This window comes from Ambystoma mexicanum, chromosome 1p (assembly GCF_040938575.1).
Source record: "Ambystoma mexicanum isolate Mex_15411 chromosome 1p, UKY_AmexF1_1, whole genome shotgun sequence".
In the NCBI taxonomy this organism is placed as follows: domain Eukaryota; kingdom Metazoa; phylum Chordata; class Amphibia; order Caudata; family Ambystomatidae; genus Ambystoma; species Ambystoma mexicanum.
The window spans coordinates 834003581-834024402 of NC_090921.1; the positions used below are offsets into that span (position 1 = coordinate 834003581).

At 44.8% G+C, this 20822-nt stretch overlaps 1 protein-coding gene across 5 annotated transcripts in view; it reads left to right on the forward strand.

The window, feature by feature from the left end:
• Positions 1–20822, forward strand: part of POLR3C (RNA polymerase III subunit C) — a 685095-nt gene that overhangs the window by 43233 nt on the left and 621040 nt on the right. For 4 of the 5 annotated variants that reach the window (XM_069652779.1, XM_069652773.1, XM_069652781.1 and 1 more), the window contains exon 2: positions 9367–9531. In XM_069652779.1, the coding sequence (XP_069508880.1) occupies positions 9385–9531 (147 nt within the window). In that variant the 5' untranslated portion in view covers positions 9367–9384. Of the gene's footprint in view, positions 1–9366; positions 9532–20822 lie in introns of those variants that run through there. The other variant, XM_069652786.1, reaches the window with a different exon arrangement.

Sequence of the window (20822 nt, forward strand, 5' to 3'; positions counted from 1 at the left end):
GGTGCCTCTCTGTATCTCCCAGGGCTTTGACACCGTGCCCCCAGTCTTCAGCCTGGCCACCGGTGCGTTGTATAGTACCTTGACCCATCTCACAAAGCTCTCACCAAAGCCGAAGTCCCTCCGGACTTCAATTAGCCACTCCCAGAATATTGAATCGAAGGCTTTGATGGCATCAAGCAAAAGTACTGCCAAGTCGTCGTCCCTATCCAGGGTTTGTGCCATGACATGCTGAAGCCTCCGTAAGTTGGCTGTGGTGTTGCGGCCTGGCACAAAGCCATTCTGGTCTCCATGGACAAGGGTTCCGACCACTTTTGCAAGCCTTTTGGCCAGTATGGTGGTTAAGATCCTGCTGTCGTAATTTAACATTGCCAGTGGGCGATAAGAATCACATTCATTTGCTGGTTTGTTTGGTTTGAGCATGGGGATTATGATCGTTTCCTTCATGCTAGGAGGCAGAATTCCTGTCTCGTATGCTTCTATGAATACCTCATGTAGTATCGGGGTCAGGGTTGTTTCGTAAGCCTTATAGAACTCTGGTGGGAGGCCGTCGCTACCAGGGGACTTGCACGTGGCGAGTCCCCTAATTGCTTCTGTCACGTCTTCCATGGTGATTACTTCATCGAGTGCCTCTCTCTGTTCGGAGCTTAGTTTTGGGAGTCCTATTTTTTCTAGAGTGGCCTTAATGTCCTCTCTGGGCACCTGTGTATCGTGGGCATATAGTTTGGAGTAAAAGTCTGCGAAAGTGTTGTTGCTCTCGTGTTGTGTCCTATGTGTTGCTCCATTTTCATCTGTGGTCTCAGTTGGTAGGTGTCTCGGAAATTCTCGCTTGCAGAGTCAGGCTAGTAGTCTACCTGGTTTGTCGGCTTCTTTGTGTGCCCTGGCGGTGCGTGTTGTGAAGTCGAATTATGATAATCTTTCCCAGGCTAATTTACAGCTGTTTCTGATTTCCTTCAGTTTTGTCTCCTCCTCTGTGATGTTATTGGTGTTGGTTTCCAGGTGCCTTATTTTCTCTTCCTTTTCCTCCAGTTATTTTCTCAGTTGTTTTCAGACACCTCCTGCTCCTGCTATCGTTCACCTCGTGTCACCACTTTCATGGCCTCCCACAGCGTGCCCCAGCTGCTCACTGTGCCTTTGTTAATGCTTATGTATTCCTCCAGTTTGTCACCGAGGTCTTCTCTGAACGCCTGATCAGTGAGTGCTGTGGTGGGCATTCGCCACATCGGGATCAGTGGTCTGGGCCCCCTGAGATTCCATTGCATGAGTAGGAGGGGGGAGTGATCCGAGATCGATCTGCCTAGATAGAGAGCTGATTCAACAAGTGGTAGTTGTTCACACAGTCTATTCTCGTATGTAGTTTGTGTGGGGATGAGTAATAAGAGTAGCTTCTCTCAGCGGGGTGTAGTTCTCTCCAGACATCAATCAAGTTCAGGTGTTCAGTCGTGGTGTTTAGGGCTTGCGAGGCGGTGTTACTTGGTTGTTGCGGTGGGTCGGAGCTGTCGACGGCTCCATCTCTGACACAATTGAAGTCTCCACCCCCATATGAAGGTTCCTTCCCTGTGATGTGCTATTTTGGTACATAGCAACCTAAGGTGCGAGGGTATATACCGTGTTGGGGGAAATAAGAGTTTACCAAGCATATTTCGATATGTTTGATTGTGCCCCGCATAATGAGGTACCTGCCCTCCTTGTCGGCTTCCGACCCCAACAATTGGAATGGTATGTTTGGGTTCACCCATCTGAATACTCCCCGTGCATATTTGGAGTAAGGTGCTCCTCTTCCTTGGCCTCCCCAGCGTTCCACCAGTTTGATCGTAGCTTCTTCTGTGAGGTGGGTCTCCTGAAGCATTGCAATAGAGACTCCCTTTGTTCCCCAATCCTATCTTTTACAATACCAGCCATTGAAACTCCCAACAGATAGTCCGCTTGGATTCATGTAAGGCATTTGACAATCACCACCTCCTCTGGATGGACCCTGTACCTATCCAGGATAAGGAAGAGCCACTGAAGATTTTGAGCAGTGCTCCTGCCCGGGAAAAAAAACCTTCTGGCCTGGGTCTACCCGCTCCTGAAACACCTGCCTACGACAGTAAGATAGTATGGTACAAAGAATTTTAATATCCACATTAATCATGGACAACGGTCTATAGGAGTCATAATAGGAGCCGTTCCTGTCTGCTTTAGGAAGCACAACCACCAAGGCCTCAAGCATAGAACAGCAAATCTTCCGAAGGCCACCGCTTGCAAATGAACCTCCAGAAGTTTGGGGGCAAGGAGAACCTTATCAACTCCGTCAACATCCCCTGTGAGGTCACCGATTCCCAGCATTTTGTCCAGGTTCAGACTATCAGTTACACCCACAACATCCTGTAACACTATTGGGGCTCCAAGCTCATCCCCCTGTTAAAGCTTTTGTCTGTTTTTAATCCCGCCTCATCCAACCATTCAACAACACGATCATAGTCAAATCCACCTCTGCTGGAGTACAGCCTCTCATAAAAATTCCTGTACTTTTTGCAAATGCCATCTGGATCAATGGCCATGGTGCCATCAGCAGCTCTTGTCCCATCACGCGACTCATTATCCTCTCCCTCTTCACTAACCAGGCAAGGAGACGGGCCGTCCTATCACCTTCATAGTGTTGACTTGCCACATATCTGGCATATTCAAAAGCATTCAAGCTATCCTGGGTCTTAGTTCTTTTGCTCTAATCTTAGTTGAAAGATTTAATTATTACCCAATATTTTGTGTGGACTGTAATTGGCATCTATGGCTCTAAAGCTCTTACACGTAGGTATAAGAATATTCCAGCCATTAATGAACATTTTTCCAAAAATAATGTTTTTCTTGCTAAGTTGATAGCCATGGAACCAGGAAACATTATGTCAAATGGCCTAGGGGACACACAACTAACAACACCAGAATAGGTTTCAAGGATTGTATTAAACAAAAGTAAAACCGACTATTACATGTCACTTCATTACCCTACACTTCCATGTATGTGTGTGTAAGATAGGAAATCCAACATCCTTCCTCTTAAGTACTGAGATGAGGAAAAGTAGGAGGAGGAGTTCTAAGGTGAGACCTTTCTCAACACCTCCCTACCTGACATTTCCTTCACGTCATAAACCAAGACAAAAGGGAGGCGTAGGGGAACTGGGAAAAGAAATTACACTTGTGTCCTACAGAAACAAGATTATCCCCATTTTTCAGACCACAGTTTACCTGATTTGCACATAATCACCAGGGAACTCCCATAATTCCACCCCACTGCTCTGTCCCAAAACCACTGAGACGAAGAAGAGGCAAGTCAGAGCCATGAAGATTACCCATAGGAAACAACGTACCATGGATTCCTATGGACAGCCTCCATTTTGTCCTGTTAACAAGGTCAGGCAGGGCAACCACTCACACCTGACTCTTGTTAATTCTCCCAGCAAGTATAAAAGGTGGAGCACAAAGGCACACTTTTGAGCGAGCTGGGGATGCTGGCTAGTGCACAGAGGCCAGAAGGCGAGAAGCTGGAGTGTGTTGAACTTGATAAACTGTGCCAGCCACTTGTCCAGCTACACTCTCTTGAAAACCCTGATGCTAGTAAACGTGGGAAAGGGAACTATTATTTAAGCCACTCTGACATTTCTTTTGCAAACACGTTTTTTTCTTTACTTTCCTGTACACATTTGTTGCTTGAGAAGGGGGGCTAGGTTAGGTGTCCTTAGTGTAGGCCAGTTTATGTTGACTAAGACTGACAAGGACTGTTTTTCTTTTGTTTAATGGTCGAGAATGCTCCCATGGGAGGATTAGGATTAGCTAGGAATTACTCCAACCTTGCTGAGTTGCAAAATAAATCACTGTAGGAAGACTTCCCTAGGAGGAGCTTGGATGAGGGGTACATATGGAGCAATGAGCAGTCCTCAAGAGAACGTGCATACACGTTCTAGTTGTCGAAGGAAAGTTAAACACTGATGAAGAACTCAACTAGTCGAGCCTTACCTGGAGGAACCGCGAATGTGAAGCCAGTACAGCAGGAAAAGCGGCATACCGGGATGCAGGAGAAAGAGCCGCAAGGTCTGAAGCCGGTCCAAGGAAGTGGGACAGCATAGTAAGCTGGCAGACGGAAGCTCCAGGTGTTCCTGAAGCTTGGAAGGTGCGAAAAAAGCCAAACAACCGTGGAGAAGGCACAGACTGCAGAGGTGCCACAGTGCTGCAGAAGTCAGCAGGAGCCACAGGGAACCTATTGCTGTTGAACAATGCCCAGGAGACGACAGAACCCACGTGGCCCACAGACAAAGGTACGCAAGTTGCCTGAATGGCGCTGGGGATCCCGAGAGGACTGTGGCAGTTACCAAGGGGCAGCAGAGAGCTGTCAAACTTATGTTTGGACTGACGGGGAGGCCCAAGAAGCAGAGAAAGCCAGACATGGTCAGCAGGAAGACCCTATCCGAATTGTGAGAAGCCAAGGAGAAGGTGGCAGGGATGTCCTGTGAGCTTTGCCAGGGGTTGCAACTGTGACCCCTCTGGTCCACAGTTGCAACCCCTGGGGACTTCCTTGCAACCCCAATGTTCAAAATAAAACAAATATTTTTTTTAGCAAAAAGAAAAACGTGTGCTCCTGGTGTAGCAGGCCCTCCATCGGTGCGGGGGGGGGGGCCCCGCCACACCAGGTCTGGTGGGTCCCCAGTCCAGTCCTCACCCATCAGGGTGCCGGCTGGCCCGGAGAGGCACTCAGTAGGGGTTGGAGCTAACCCTGACATGTGGCACATGTCATATGCCACGTTCAGCTCCAACCCTTTTTCCCTTAGCTTCCTTGCAACTCACTTACAGGAAGCTCTTGAAGCTTATTGGTTCCTGTTTGTGAGCAGCACAGAGGAGCCAAGTGGACCTGGAAGGACGGACCGAAGCTGCAAGAAAAAGGTAAGAAGGCTTTTTTGTTGTTGTTGCAATATGTGTTTAGCATGTGTGCAATACTTCATTTGACTGTTGTATCGGTACAGCCTTGAAAAAGACAACGTCGAAACACGTGTTGGCTGTATGTTATTAAGATAGGACTACATTAAAGCAAGAATTCTGAAAAAGAATACTGACAATTTCACTTGCAACTATTTGTTGGGGCGAGCGCGACTAACTAGCACAATCTGTTACTTCTTGTATTTCATGGGATTATGAGTAGGACCTCACTGTACTAGCCACGCGGCACGCTCAACACCAGAATTCTAGGTCTAGAGTGTACCGAAAGTCGGGCATACTGAACTCTTATTACTTGTAGCCAAGGAGAATCCCTCGTGTGCGAGTAGCATTATTAACCCAACTGGTAATTGTCGGAAAAGGGAATGACACAAAAGTAGCACTTGTGTATGAGTAAACTCATGTATGAGTAAAACTCTTTGAATCACACTAATTGAATACTAAACTGAAGAAAACCGATGAGACTAATCGCGTTTGCTTTAAAGTGATTCTGAGGTGAAGGCTGAAGAAAACGGATGAGACTGGTCGTGTGTGCGTAAAAGTGATTTTGGGCTGAAGGTTAACCGGAGAGTCATTTATGAAGCAGTTGAAAATAATGTAGCACTGAATTTAAGTGACTGAACTTTAATAATTGTGAGTCCCAGGGAACAAGTCAAGAGGGGTGCAAGCATTGCCAAAGCCTGAAGAGTTGTATAAGCATTGTCTAAAGCCAAAAGAGACTAACAACAAGGCATACAATGAAGCTGCTCTGGTTGGCAGGAAGAAAAGGGGCAAATGCAAAGTTGTAAAAAGGTGAAACTTGTTGATTGGTCCCTAAAAGCTGGTATAAAAACTCACTTTGCCAAAGCCAAAAGGAGGAAAGATGAATTGACATCCTTAAAGGCAGTTTGTTTGTTGGTGTTGCAAAAAGACAAGAGTAACAAAGGGGCTACCCTTCTGGAAGGTGAATGTTCAGAAGAAAAGTGCCTTGCCTACATGAAGGTGTTGGGTAGCACTAATGTGAATATTGCCTTTTCTGAAAAATTGTTGGATGTCACAAAGTTGCAAACTCCTGAAGCTGTGGTAAAACCTCTGGTTGTCAGTAGATTTAAAACTTCAGAAGCACTGTTGAGTGTGGAATTCTATCAGGCAGGCGAGTAGACCCCGCATGGTGAATCCTTGTAGATGTGGACCTGGTATGAGAGAACCGGGTGGAAGCAGAGGAGCTGTGAAGTCTTCCTGACAAAGAAGTAACCTGTGATTTAATTTATGGTGAGTGAGAAACCTGAGGCGTTTCTCCCAGGCTATTCCCTGCGATCCTTTGTTCAGGTGGCCATCGCTCTTGGATCCCAACCCTGGGGGCAAAAAAGCGAGGGAGGATCACCTGGGCTGGGGGTCCTTGGGGACTATGCGAGACACACCCTCAGGCGAGACATGGTATTCTTCCCGTTCCAATACACCTCAACCCGACATCTCCTCAGTTGTCATGGTATATTGTCAGCAGAGTCCCATCATACCGTAGTACCTTTTTGTAAGAAAAAGGAGAAAATGACCAGGGAAATTAAAACCATCCATAAAATCACAAGAACCCAATAGAAAATCCATTAATTCACCACAATACATGTATCCCCTTCATCCTGACAAAAACCTACTTGGGTTTTCCATGTTCTTCGGAAAAACCCACAATCCCTACTTCCATTCTAGAAGTCAACTACTGGGACGAAGAGGAGGCAGATGGGAGTCATGATGATTACCCATAGGAATCAATGTGTAATGGACTCCTATGGGCAGTCTCCATTTTGTCCCGATAATGAGGGCAGGTAGGGAGGGACAACTACTCCCACTTGACTCCAATTAACTCTAGCTGGGTGTATAAAAGCAGCAGCCAGAACCAGCATTTTGAGTGAGCAGGGAATGCTGAAGGAAACGGAAGACCAGAAGGTGAAGTCAGCAGCTGGGAGAACCTTGGGAAGGCAGAAGGGGGACGGACTGCCAAGACACTGAAGCCTGTGAGTATAAAGGGGACTACAGTGTGGTAGGGGAGCTGTGCCCCAGTGAACCAAAACTCCAGCTACACTTTTCTGGTAGTGTTTAAATCAGTGTTCCCTCCCTGGGTGAGTTCCATAAACCCAGGTAGTTGAGGGACCATGACCTCCAGTGAATCCCCATTGAGGGCCCACTAACACCTTGTCACTGAGAGTAAACAATGGAGGCCCAGTGACTCGAGGGAAGCTAAGCCGGGATAACCTGCTGTGTCAAGAACGTTGTGTAAATCCCAAAAGTGCCTGTAACTGGCGAATTTGGGAACAAAACCTCAAATGTGCGTTCACAGCAAAGCTGTGAGACAGCGTGATCCGGCAGTGTGTGTGTGCCCAATCGAAGGTCTCTGTAAGGTATGCAGCTGAAAAGTGGCAGAAGTGAAAGTTAACGAATTGTAAAGAATTGTAAATCGAAGAAGTCCTGCAACGGGTCAAGCATAATCCCACACACAGTTGAAAGTCTTTGATTCTGGTGTCAAAAGGGATCTGAGCCCAGAAGAGGGGCATCCATGGTCCGAGTCCAGATGAGGGAAACCAAATTGTGAACATTTTAGAAAAGGGGTCTGAACCCGGACGAGGGGGACCCGTAGTCTGAGCCTGAAGGAGGGTGAGCAATCATGAACTTATGAATGTGAGAATCTTGACAAAGGAAAGGAACTTTTGTGTTTTGTTTGCTGCATCAGACCCTCTGCAGTAAGAGACTTTGATTGGCAAAGAGACCTTGGCACAGAAGGTCCTGATACTGAGATATTGAACTGTATGAGTAACAAAAAAAACTCGAAGTACCAGCAGTCACTGGGAAAGAAGGTAATACTGTGTGTTTTGACAAGTAATGTGAACTTTTGTTTCAAGGTGGAGGAAGCCTGTGTTTTGAAAAGAGATGTTTCTTTATGAGAATCCTTTTTTTGTTTCTTAAAGACTTTGCCAGAGTGATGTGAGACCAGCTCAACCATTGAACTGTGTCCTCGTGCCGAGGAAGCCCAAATGTGCATGAGGCTTGAGCGTGCTGCCTTGTTACGTGCTGAAAGCACCGGGAAGGGAGGTCAACTGCTCAACTCTTCTGACATGTTGTTTCTTGAACACTTTTCCTTTTTTACATACACTACTATCCCACATAATTTTGTATTTAGAAGTAAGGATTGGCAATAGGTTTATTAGCATAGGACCTTTTATTTTGACAAACTTGACTAGGACTGCGTTATTATTATGTGATGGTCGTAGCTTGCTCCCATCCTTAGATTTAGGTTTAGATGGGCGTTTAACCAACCCTTTAAAATTCAATAAACACCCTTTAACTGCGTCTCATTTGTGTCAGTCTTCATTGATAATACCAAGCCTTTCCTTATAGGTGCTTTAAAAAGAGAGCCGAGAAGAGCCAACAAGAAGTTGTGTTTCTTTAACCCTTGCCAAAAGTGTATTTCTTTTGAATCTGACAAGGATTTATTTTCTTTAACATTCATAAATTGTGGCAAAGCATCTTGACCAAGACTATTATTGATGCTATTTGATAAAGTGGAAATTATTATTCAAGGAAGAAGAGGAATCAATCTTTTGGTTGAACATGGGTTTAACAGAACTTTCTTTTGACACATTGAAGGAGCCAAGAATTGTGTTGGAACTTTGTCACAATCCGGATTTCCTTGTTTCTTTTTGTTGAACACTGGAACTGAATCTAGCTTGAAACCGGGGGAAGGGGAGTTCACCCTGGTTATAAAGAGAGACAGTTAATATATTATAAATGCAATTGTTGATGTTGTAGTGAATTGTCATATATTTTCTTGTGTATTTTATGTATAAGTGTGAGGGCCAGATATCCTTTGTTAGAGTGTTAGTTTATGATAGACTGGGAAATCCTCGCCGGGGTAGGGATAGTGAGGCGTTTATTGAAACTTATGATTTAATAAAATGGCAATATTTTGAGAAACCATCTAAGAGTTGTCTGCCTCACATTTCTGACCCATCACATTGCTCTCTCAGAGGGTTTGGGAATACTTCAGTGCTGATCCCGTTGTTCCTAATCTCAGACAGGCCAGGCACTGGTTGCTATGCTGGCAATGTGACTTTATTACACTTATTTCTAATCTAGTCTTTCCAGACTTTAATGATTTTTTTTGTTTCTGGCACTTTAATTCTATGTGCCCTAGCTATGATATCTGCAAAGAAATTGAATGGATATAGGCACATCCTGAGTTTTAAGGCAATATAAAAACGGATTGTGCATTGGGTGTTTGCAAAATGAATGCAAATGCAAGGTTAAAAATGAGAACTGCATAGGCATATGTAAATAGATGAAAGATGATCCAAGCCATCTCGTTTTTCTATTATTGCCCTCGAAATATAATTTCTGAAGTAAACATCCATAAACAAATTGTCTTTCGTTTTGCAGATTTTCTCATGTAGCGCAATGACTCAAGCTGAGATTAAGCTATGCTCCCTCTTGCTGGAAGAACATTTTGGAGAAATAGTGGACTCAGTCGGTGTATACCTCCTAAAAACTGGCAACCAGCCTCTAAGAATCATTGCAAATGAGACATCCACTTCTTTGGATCAAGTAAGTAAAAGCAAAGCTTTCTTTTATGATCAATCCCTTTGCTCTATGTAAGCTTATATTCGGTCCTATTGTCATGTTTTACCCTGTATATTCTGTTTCTTTTCAAATTAAACTCTTATTAGCTAATTTTAGAGGAATATACAGAATAACTTAAATACATTTATAATAATTATTTGATACCTATTGATAATTGGGAATACTTCAGAGGAAAGAAAAAAGGACAAAAATAAGTGTTGGCTATTCTACTATGAACATAGTTTGCATGCAGTAGTTAAAATCAAGTGTAAAGTCAGCTTGTGGTTGCCCAAATAAAAAATGGCATTCTGATGGTTATGAGCCAATGATGCTAGTAGTCTGCAAATACTCCTCAAGTGTCTTGTAAATGCCTTGGAAGCCGGGTGACTTCTGAGATAACCTTTATTTCCAAAATTAATTGTTTAGTAAAGTCTCTAAACCACTGGTGGGAGAAAGGAGGACCAGGATTGAATCCTTTTTGGAATATAACAGTCTTCCCTGACAGAAATGCTGTATAGGAGAATTGGTTAGTTTGACAATGAGTCTCCTGGTTGAAGTGGCATCAAAATCTCGGAGGCAGCCTATACCTATTAAAAATATAGACCGTTCATTTGCAATATTATTCCAGAATGGTATCGGTTTTTGGCAAGATATAAACACGTTGCGTGTATCTATCATTTCATCCAGGAGCCCAGAGCAGACAGCTGCTGCACAAGGGTACACACTACTTATTATTGCAGGTTTTTAAAACGGCTAGAAAAGTGCTCAATAGTGATGAATTAATCTTGGGTCACATAATCGGCTGTGCCTGAAACATATGTAGGCGATACATGCTCCAAGAGTAGTAGTGTGTCAAGTCGGAGAAATGCAGAGGGTGGGTCGATATCCCACCGCCCCCAAGGGATGCAGCTGTTCGGAGTATTACTTTGCTGAGGTGGTATCTTTCTAGAAACTACAATACATGTAACCACCATGCTGGGAATCCTGAGAGACTTAAGGACCTTACTGCCTGTTGCGGATCCAGCTTGGTGGGGGTACTTTAAGAGTTGCGGGGGTGATAAGGAGGAGGGTGGTGCGGGTTGCTCTGAGGCTCACTGTTGGTATTTAGCTGATAACCGGGCAGTGGGGGAAAGGCAGCAGGCCAGGCCCTGTTAAGTCTGGTGATCGGGTAGGTGCTGGAGATGCCCTGAGACTGAGTAGTCTGGTACTGTTCTCTGACTGTGCCCTTTTGAGGTAGTCTGTGCCAACAGAGTATAATAAAGCTACATTTGCTCTAGTGTTCGCGAGGAACCTATATGTTTAAGAAATCTGCTTATTGGAATTGTATTCTCAATACAAACATGAATGCATGTCATACAAAAGAATAAGAGACTGTAATACAGAGAGACAATCATTCAACCTGTTTCAATGATACAGATCATAGTCAGAACGATTCATGTATGGTAACAGTGTGGTGATCAAAGTCCAAAGCAGAGTTAATCTATAAGAAATGATCAAAAACAAATGGAAATGGGACGCTGTTGCACAGCGAAGAAAATGGCAGCCTGAACGAGTAGCTCCCGAACCAGACTTGCAATCTTTGCAAAATCCTTTGTGCTAAAACTGACTTGATGGACTATACTTACCGCTGGCCTTACTGAGTGTTTTCAGAGACAGGGGGCTCCCATCTGTGATTTCTGTGGGGGCTGTTGGGCCCTGTGTGTTAGACACTGCTGCTCCGTGTCGCCAGAGGAGCTGGTCCGTACAGTGCACTAGCCCGACACATGATAGCGTGGGGATTGTTGGACCCTGAGCTGACTCCAATGTTCTACGCACCTTTGGTGTCTGGGGTGGATCCAACAGTGCTAGGGGAACCAAGCTCACTCTGCACTTGGAGGGGCTGGGCCCGGACTGGCTGGAGATGCTCTGCTGAACACAAGCCGCTACCGGGGATCGGCTGGGAAGCTGATCCTAGCCTTGCAGCTGCTTGCAACATGATGATTCATCGGACCCCGTACTGCTCCTGCTCCTTAGCATACCACGCTCTGTGAAGCCATCATGAAGTAGACAAAACACCTGAACTGAAGTTTGGGCTACAAACTCTTATTCGACTAAACAAGGGTTGGTAGAATACCTAATTTGACATATACTAAGATGGGATTTCCCTACCTAAATAAAACTAAGGATAGTCTATGTCAGGAAGTCCAAAGTAAAAGTCTGTCTGTGTCCAGAACTTATGCTTGCCCTAACATCTATTTGTATACAATGTGCAGTGACGTCAGCTGCAAAATTATTAGTGTTCAAATGTTCAGAGCTTCTTCCAACTCTTGGTTTGTTAAGAACTCTCTTCTCCAAGGTTAAAAATAGTTCACAATGCAAAAGGGTTACCATCCCCAAGCTTTCAAGTAATTCAACTTTTTTACAACCATATTCCTTGTAATATGTCCCAGCTCTTCTGGTTTGGTTATCTTTCACCAATGTCATTGCTTACAGTTCCTTAAATTCAATTCATACAAAATCTTCTTTAGTTTCAATCACAAGCATCTTCTCAGGAATTCTAAGTGGCTTTTCCATAGGTAGATGTACTTGGTCTAGATGCAGTTGTCGGACCATTACAGGTCACTCCACCGACACACCTTACTTGCCTCTTTTCCCTTGTATGCACGTTGCCACTGTTTCAGCTCTGCAGTGGTTCTTGGTTTATTCTCATTACACATCCTCATGATGCTTTGCCATTTTTTAATTTGACACCATTCACTTGGTGCAGTTTCAAATGCTTCTATGGCTCTTGATAATGTTTTTTCTCTCAAGTTATACAGTTCCTTTATAGATGCTTTTATGGCTCTTGCCAATGCGTGTTTCCTCAAGTTGGAACAAAATAAGTTCCCTCTTGGGGAACTCCCGTACCCTGCACACTATCAATAGCTACGTAAGCTAAATAACTTGGGAATCCGTTTCTAACATATTAAGGTTATTTTTCGAAAAAGGTAATCGTAGCCCACTTGTATTGTTAATTGTTTAAGATAATATTCATTATTTCAAAAATTATTACAAAAGAATAAACGTGCAAAACTATTAAAAATATACACCAAATGTATTGGTCCAAATGAAGTTGCCCAACGCGTTTCGAGATAGATTCTCTTCTTCAGGGGCTGATAATCTATTCAGACTTTCAAATCTATTACAAAAAACAAATATAGATCTAAGTTACATTTACCCCAAAAGGATGATTCATGCATAGACAATGACAATCATTTGAAAACACGAAAGGGTCAAATTCTAAACAACACTATTGATTGTAGATGTACACAAGAGATATTGTAGCCTTAAAGTTTCAGAGAAACATCTGAAGTATTACTCTGCCTTTTGAGTATTAGTTTACAAGGTCACTAGTGATGAGTGTTCAAGAACCTTTCTGAATTTTTAGTGGCTTCCAATATTTAATTCCCAATATTTATTGGGCAAGATGGTGGGTGCTGAATCATATATCATTTTTTACTCTTGTGTAGTTTGTAGTTAATCAAAAAGCACAATAAAAATAATAAGGAAAATACAAGAAAATTAATAAAAGCTCTTTTTCTTTTCTCTCTCATTAGTGCATAGATGAGAGTGGTGTGAGAGAGTATTTTACCGTGATCACTAATCTGCATTTAAACAGATCAAGGATCATCTGGAAATTCAGTTATCCTTGTGGAACAGAGATCACTTGGATCTGGAATTCAACTCATCATTCAAATCACTATGGACTCGGAAAATATTTCTATTTAGATTATGGTCCCTTGTTACTGCAATATACTTGGAGTGTAGTAAGGGTGGAAGGCCGCACTTACTTGGGAATCAAGATATATTGGAAGTCTCCAATGAAGAGGACGTTTTTGATGTTGGGGGTCAGATGCTTTGGTGAAAGAGGAATACCCTGGACAATAGTCCCAACGTGTTTTATAAAGAAGCCCACTCGAATTCCCTAGGGGGAAAGAGGGGGCCATCATCAGAACCTCTTATCATAGGGTATGGTTTAAGGTTTAGAAATCATTTAAATAGCTTACCCTTTTCAGTTTTCTAGAAGGAGATTCGTACATCACTGGTGAAGAAAGCCGTGATGATTTTTGTTAAAACAAAATGGCCGCTTATATGCGCAGCGATTCTGACATTATCGCGTACATCGCGTACGTAACGTCATATATAAACAATACGTCCCGTCGGCCATATTGTTTTCAAGGATGTCAAACGGTGAATATAAAATAAGAATAATTTTTTTTTTTTTTAAATTTGTCTTTATTATTTTCCAGATATCAACATCCATCAAACATTGTAACAACCCCCCCCCCCCCCCAACACCACCCACCCCTCCCCCCCGGGGACACACATGCTTAGATTCGGGGATTACATTATGCAGTAAAAATGTCTGAGACTTTGATGTTGTGTGGGCACCATTGTTCCATAAAGTCTAACTGGAGATACTCTAGGCCTCCTCCCCATTCTTTGCAAACCTGTCCCTCGTTCCTTGGATTGTGTGTGTGACTTTTTCCATTGCCAGCTGCGCCCAAACTTTTTGAAGCCACGTGAAAATCAGAGGGGTGTCTTTCTTTTTCCAATTCTGGGCAATTGTTGTCCATGCCGCAATGAGAAGTCCCATAAAGCTTCTCCATTGTGCTTTTTTGTATCTTCTTGCTGTGCCATCTCTTATTCCACACAACCAGAAGCCCTCCCCCAATTGTCACTTCATCCTGTGTATTTATAATGGAATATAGTGTCGATACCCATTTCTTTGCCCCCGAGTTGGTTGTGACGTATTTCTCAAATGGAGTGAGAGTTCTTGTTGCTGTTGTTCATGTCTATATTTATCCCGTGAGGAGAGTGATGAGTATGGGAGGCATGATTCGTATGATCTAATTTCATTGTTAATGAACATTTCCCCAATTTCCGTTATTCCCGCCTCCTCCCAGCTTTCGTATGCCCCCTGCTCCATCCCTGTTGGGAACTGCGGATTCCTACATATGGGGGTAAAAGGGCCAAGTGTGGTGGTCATTACAACCGTTCGTGTTTGGATGTCCCACGCCTCCATCGTTGTTTTCATTATTTCGCTAATCCCAATGTTGGGGTGTCTGTGTTGTTTCTGTATCCATAATAGTTCCACTAGCGGGGTTCTTGCTACTGCCCTGTCTTATGCTGCCCAGATCGGTTGTGGATCGTCGCCCAGCCATTCCCATAGCACTTTTAATTGGGCAGCTTGCTAGTATTTCTGGAAGTGAGGGAGCACCAGCCCACCCTCCCTGGTTGGTGTGGTTTTCCCCTGGCACACAAAGGTTGTGATTACCTTCGACAGCGTTTAAAAAAAATGATCTAGGTACCCCTACCGGGAGAGCCTGGAAATAGTATAGTAGCTGTGGGAGAATTGTCATCTTCACTGCTCGAATCCTGCCCCACCAAGAGATCAACAGGGGATTCCATCTTTCCAAATCTCTGCGGACTCTTGTAAGAATCTGCGGGTAGTTTTTACCATATAGCTGCTCCACTCTGTGAGCTAGTGTTATTCCCAGGTATTTAATGCCTTCCGCCGCTATCTTGAGGCTGAGTGCTTTTGCTTCTCTTTCTATCTCTCCCCTGTCTCCCGCCAGAATTAAAATTTCCGATTTGTTCCTATTAATTTTTAGACCTGAGAGGGCCCGAAGTCTTACAGCTCCCCAACCGCTGCCGCCAATGTTCTGCCCGGCTCCTCTAGAGCTAACAGCATATCATCCGCGTATGCGGTTACCTTGTGTTGTATGCCTGCCATGTCTATCCCTTTAATATGTGTGGCTTCTCTTAATTTCATTAGTAGGGGTTCAAGAAAGATAGTGTATAATAACGGGGAGAGCGGACATCCCTGTTTTGTTCCACGGGATATAAATATCTTTTTGGTAACCTCCCCATTGATGGCCACTCTGCAGGTTGGGGCGTTATAGTTCGCTCTTATTCTTGCAATAAAGTGCTCCCCAAATCCCATGAATTGCAGGGTCTTCAATAGCATGGACCATTCAACCCGGTCGAAGGCTTTCTCTGCATCTACTGCTAGTAGAATAGCCGGGGTCTGCCTTATGCCTATTTTTTCCACCAGGTGGATGATCCTTCTAAGGTTGACGTGGGTTTGTCTTCCTGGGATAAAGCCCGATTGATCTAGATGTCTTAACTTTGGGAGAAGAGGGGAAAGTCTTGCTGCTAGTATCTTAGTGTAAATTTTGGTGTCAATATTTATTAGGGAGATTGGTCTATATGAAGCTGGGCATGAGGGGTCCGTCCCTGGCTTATGAAGTACTAGGATCTTCGCTTCGTTCATTGTGGGGGGTCACGTTGCCGCTCTCCTTAAATGAATTAGGAAGCCTAGTTAGGACCGGGCTTAGCAGATCTGCGTATTTTTTTATAGAATGGGGCAGTGAAGCCGTCCGGCCTGGAGCCTTATTTAATGCAAGATCCTTTATTTCTTTTTTAACTTCCTCTTCCTTAATAGGGTCCTCTAAGGCCTGCCTGTCTTCTTCTGAGATTTGCGGGAAGATGAGGGATTTCAGATATGTGTCCTGTGCGTCTACCTCCGGGTGGTCAGTGGAGTAAAGTTTCTGGTAGTATTCCCTCAACACTTCTCCTATGTCTTGTGTACGCGTGAGATGTTTCCCTTTCGTGTCTCTGATGCTTTTTATCGTAATGTCTTTCTGTTTTGCGCGTAGTTGTCTCGCTAGGAGCCTATCTGCTTTGTTTGCTTTTATGTAGTATCTTTGTCTTAGGTACAGCAGGCTCCTTTCCGCTCCTTTTGTGCGTAGCAACTCTAGTTGGCCCTGAGTGTGTCTAAGCGTCTTCTTAAGTGCTCTAGTGGGTTGTGTCACGATTTTCCCTTGTAGTTCTGTTATGAACCTTTCTAGTTCCTTTTCCCACATATACCTCTGTTTTTCCTTCGTGATTTTCAGTGCCATTATCTTCCCACGTATCACCGCTTTAAACGCCTCCCACACTGTGCTCATAGATACGTCCCCTGTGTCATTTTGCGTGAAGTATTCTTCTATTATTTCGCTTATGGATTCCCCCGTAACCGGGTCTTAGATTATGTCCTCCGGTAGCCTCCACCTCCATAGCCCATTAGATTTCCCCAGAAGTTTCAGATCTAGCCACAGTGGTGCATGGTCTGATAGTGCTATTGCCCCCATTTCCAGCCCCTGGATCTTGCCCATGAGCCCCACTGATGCCCAAAAGTAGTCAATTCTTGACATGGAGTTATGCACATGCGAAAAGTATGTAAACCCTTTAAGAAGAATAATTTATGTAAACCTGTTTTATAGTCTGAGAAAATTAAACTATTCGTTATTACCATAAGTAATAAGAGAATAACTCATGTTGTCCTTTTTGTATATTCTGTACAAAGCAATTGTTTGTCTGTTACCATCAGTAATTCCACAATTCTGGAGAACAAGGATATTCCTCCTTTTTGAAGGAGGTACAGAAATTAAAAATGTTACTATTGTCAATTAAACGGTGTAATGGGTCTGAGTACCTCAAATGGCAGCAGTGGAGTTTATACTTATGTAAATATCATGTGAATTAGTCGATTAGATGTGGAGCACTATAGATATTCAAAGGCTTCCCTTGTATGCATGTTGCCACTGTTTCAGCTCTAAAGTGGTTCTTGGTTTATTCTCATTACACATCCTCATGATGCTTTCACATTTTTTAATTTGACACCATTCAGTTGGTGCAGTTTCATATGCTTTATGGCTCTTGCCAATACTTGTTCTTTCAAGTTACACAGTTCCTTTATAGATGCTTCTATGGCTCTTGCCAATGCTGGTTTCCTCAAGTTGCACAGTTCCTTTATAGTGTGTGATTCCACAAAATTGCTTTTGTTCGGATCAGTATTCAACAGTCCCTGCTTCAATTCAGATCGATATTCAAAAGTGTTTGCTTTCATTCAGATCGGTATTCAAACGTATTTGCTTTTCAAATCGATATTCAAAAGAGCTTGCTTTCATTCGAATCAGCATTCATTACAGTTTTTCACAGGTCTGAGATGCTCACCTGCTGCCCTGGTCTCACTCCTGCACGGGCTGACTCTCTGGTCGGTGCTTACGGCGCTCCAGCGAGGCTACTGGCCGCCACAAGCGCTCTCTCTTTCATGCAGCGCCTCACTTGGTCTTCCCAGCGGTTCTCGGTGGCTTCGCTTCTGCTCCCGATGCGTCTCTCGCAGCTGGGACCTCACTCTGAAGCGTTGTCTGGTCACTTCAGCTCTTTCCGTAGCCCCCCGCAGGCCTTCAGCTTCCTTCAGTCTCGCTTCTCGCTGCATACACTATGTATCGAACCAGGGTCCTGGAGCACTCGGTCTGCCACGCTGCCTTCCAGGAGAGGTCTACACTCTTCCAGCAGTCCATAGATCTGCTTCCACAGCTAACTTAATTTTCCCCGTTCTTCATGCTTTTAAACCTCCCGCCAGGTTGATTTGTCCAAAAAGAACTAGACCGCTCACTGTCTGGGAGTTCCACATTGTTCTTGAGCCTGGGTTACCGTCTATCCGCCATCTGAATGATGTGAGGCCATATTTGTTTCTATACGTGTGCTGACAGGCTGCCTCTCTTGCCACTGGTATCTGGTGGACCTGTCTGCGGCAGCGCAGTTGCGGCTTCTGTGTGAGTGGTCCCCTGCTGACTGGCCATGTAGGGCAGTGCGTCACCCCACAGCGTGATCCATACTTACCTTGTCTACTTAGAAGCCTGAGGTCTAGTAAGAGGATCACCCAGCGTATGAGCGCTGCCCGCATGCTGCTGCTGGGTTGACCAGAGGGTCCTCCATAGATCCTGCTGCAAGGAGGAGTTGTTCCAGGTATCAGATCTATTTGACAGTCGTAAGACCTATGAGGAGGTAGAGTGTTAGCTTGATCCTTCTGGAAGACGTCTTGGAACTCCTGGTATTCGGGAGGTAATTTGAGAATCTCCTCAGAAGAGATCACCGCTAATGAAACATCAGGTTGAGGATAACAAGTGGTAGAACACTCTGGAAACTGAACCGTCTTTGCTCGCCAATCAATCTGAGGATTGTGCTTCTCTAACCAAGGGATTCCCAGAATGATCTGGAACTGAGGGGCCTTGATTACATCGAACACTATTCTCTCCCGGTGTCCATTGTGACTCAACAACGTCACTTCTAGGGTGGCATGCGTTACTGGTCCGGAGGCTATCTCCGTGCCATTCACAGTAGTGATGACGTCTTTTACTGCCTTAGGGACAAGGGGTAGATTCATCCTTGATACCATTTCACGGTCCACATAGTTACCGATTGCTCCGCTGTCAATGTAAGCTTCGATTGCATGCAAACGATCCGGACGTTCAGGACTAATGAGGACCATGGGTATCACGAAATGCAAGGTCACGGGACAGATCTTAACGCTCGGCAAGAGGACCTCTACTCTTGTCGGGCGAGGTTGTTTCCCTGCTCAGAATTTGTGGTACAGGTATCCGCGGCTCCTACAGTCTTCTTAGCTGGTTTCACGGGACAGTCCCGAAGAAAGTGTCCTGAATTACCGCAATAGAGGCATAATTGCAGCTGCCTTCTTCTTTCCCGCTCTTTCTGGGTTAAAGGTCCTCTCATGTCCCCTATTTGCATGGGTTCCACAGTGTCAGCTCCCTTATTCGAGGTCTGTGGTTTAGAAAACACTCGGGTATCAAATCTGGAACGATCTGCCTTCCTGTTCTGTAGTCTATGGTCCAGTTGGACAACTAAGTCAATATAGTCCGAACATTCTTGTGGAGGATTCACAACTTGCGCTAGCACATCCTTGAGCTCTCCACGCAGGCCTCTCTAGAAAAGCGTTATTCTCTTGTCCTCGGGCCATTGTGTTTCCACTATGAGTCTATTGAAAGAGGCTATATAAGTCAAGAGGTCTTGGTTACCCTGTCGTAATGAGAGAAGTTCATTGTGCAAGGCCTGCCCTTGTGCATGTCTTGCGAACAGTTTCTCCCTGCTGGACTGGAAGGCTTGAAAATCGTGTAAAACCGGATCATCCTGGGTGACTAAAGGGATCGACCAATCTGCAGCGCTGCCACTGAGATAAGAAAGCACGAAAGCCACCTTGGCCTGGTCTGTTGGGAATGCAGCTGGTCGACATAAGAAGTGCAGGCGGCACTGGTTGATGAACACTGCGAATTTCTTTGGATCACCAGCAAAGCGTTCGGGCGGAGCCAAGGGCACATTACCGGGCAGATTGATTTGCACTGGATTTGAAGCTCATGCAGAAGGATAACTCCCTCCTGGAACGGGCAAAGGTGTCTGTCCTGCCTGCGTTTGTAACAACTGCCTAGCAAGGTCCTCTGTTCGCTCCTTAGAAATGATCAGTTCTCTTCTTAGAGAGCTCGTTTCCTGGCGAGCTGCATGTACTTCGGCTCTTAATTCCCCAAGCAACTGGGCTAGTTGATCAGTATCTGAGGTTTCCATTGCTCCTGGGTAGGAGTTTTGTGGTGGGCTTCGCGTTCTGTAACGCTCACCTGATTCCCACGGAGGCGCGGGTCTTGGCAGGAAGGTGTCTGTAACACGAAACGTGATGTGCAGAATTCGGTTGGCTTCTGGGGTCGAACCTCTCCGCACTGTATGTCGGACTCGAAGGGTGAGGTTTCTGCAGGTGAAATAATATGGGGGTTAAAGGTCTGGGTTGTGAATGTCCCTATCTCTCTCCTCTCAGCTTGACTGTTGAGCCCCCCTCCCAGGTCAACATGCTCACCTTAGATAGGTGAATGCTGGGCTCTCCATCTGCGTCTAGTGCAGGGTGCCGTTGCCAGTTCCTTCACTGGTGAAACGTTGGCCTCTTGACTTCAGAGGATGGGTACCGTCGTTGTCTGCACGACCGGTAAGTTTCTGGACACCTTTACTCTTTATAGTCTTTTTATGCATGGCGGTGAAGCGCCTGGAATTGCGTAAGTATGGCAAGCGCTCTTACTGTCTCTTTCTTTGTCTTTGCAGGCGACGATGCAGAATGAAGAAATCCGGAATTCGCCGCGTGCCGGTAAGTGTAACACTGCTGTTTATCTTTGCAGGCGAAGGTGCAGCGTGAGACACGGCCGCTGCCGATGGATCAGGTAAGTAAACACTGCGTGTTAAAGTTCGTTCTGCTAACTTGTTGATTCTGGTCTTTTGCAGGTGCTGATGTTGATCGGGTACAGGAATGGTAAGTATAATTCTTGCAGGTTCAGGATCCAAAGAAGAAAAGCTGGAACAGACTCGGTGAGCGTTCTGCTGCAGATGCAGAATAACGCGAAGCACATTTCATCAATCGGGTGTGGTTTAAATAG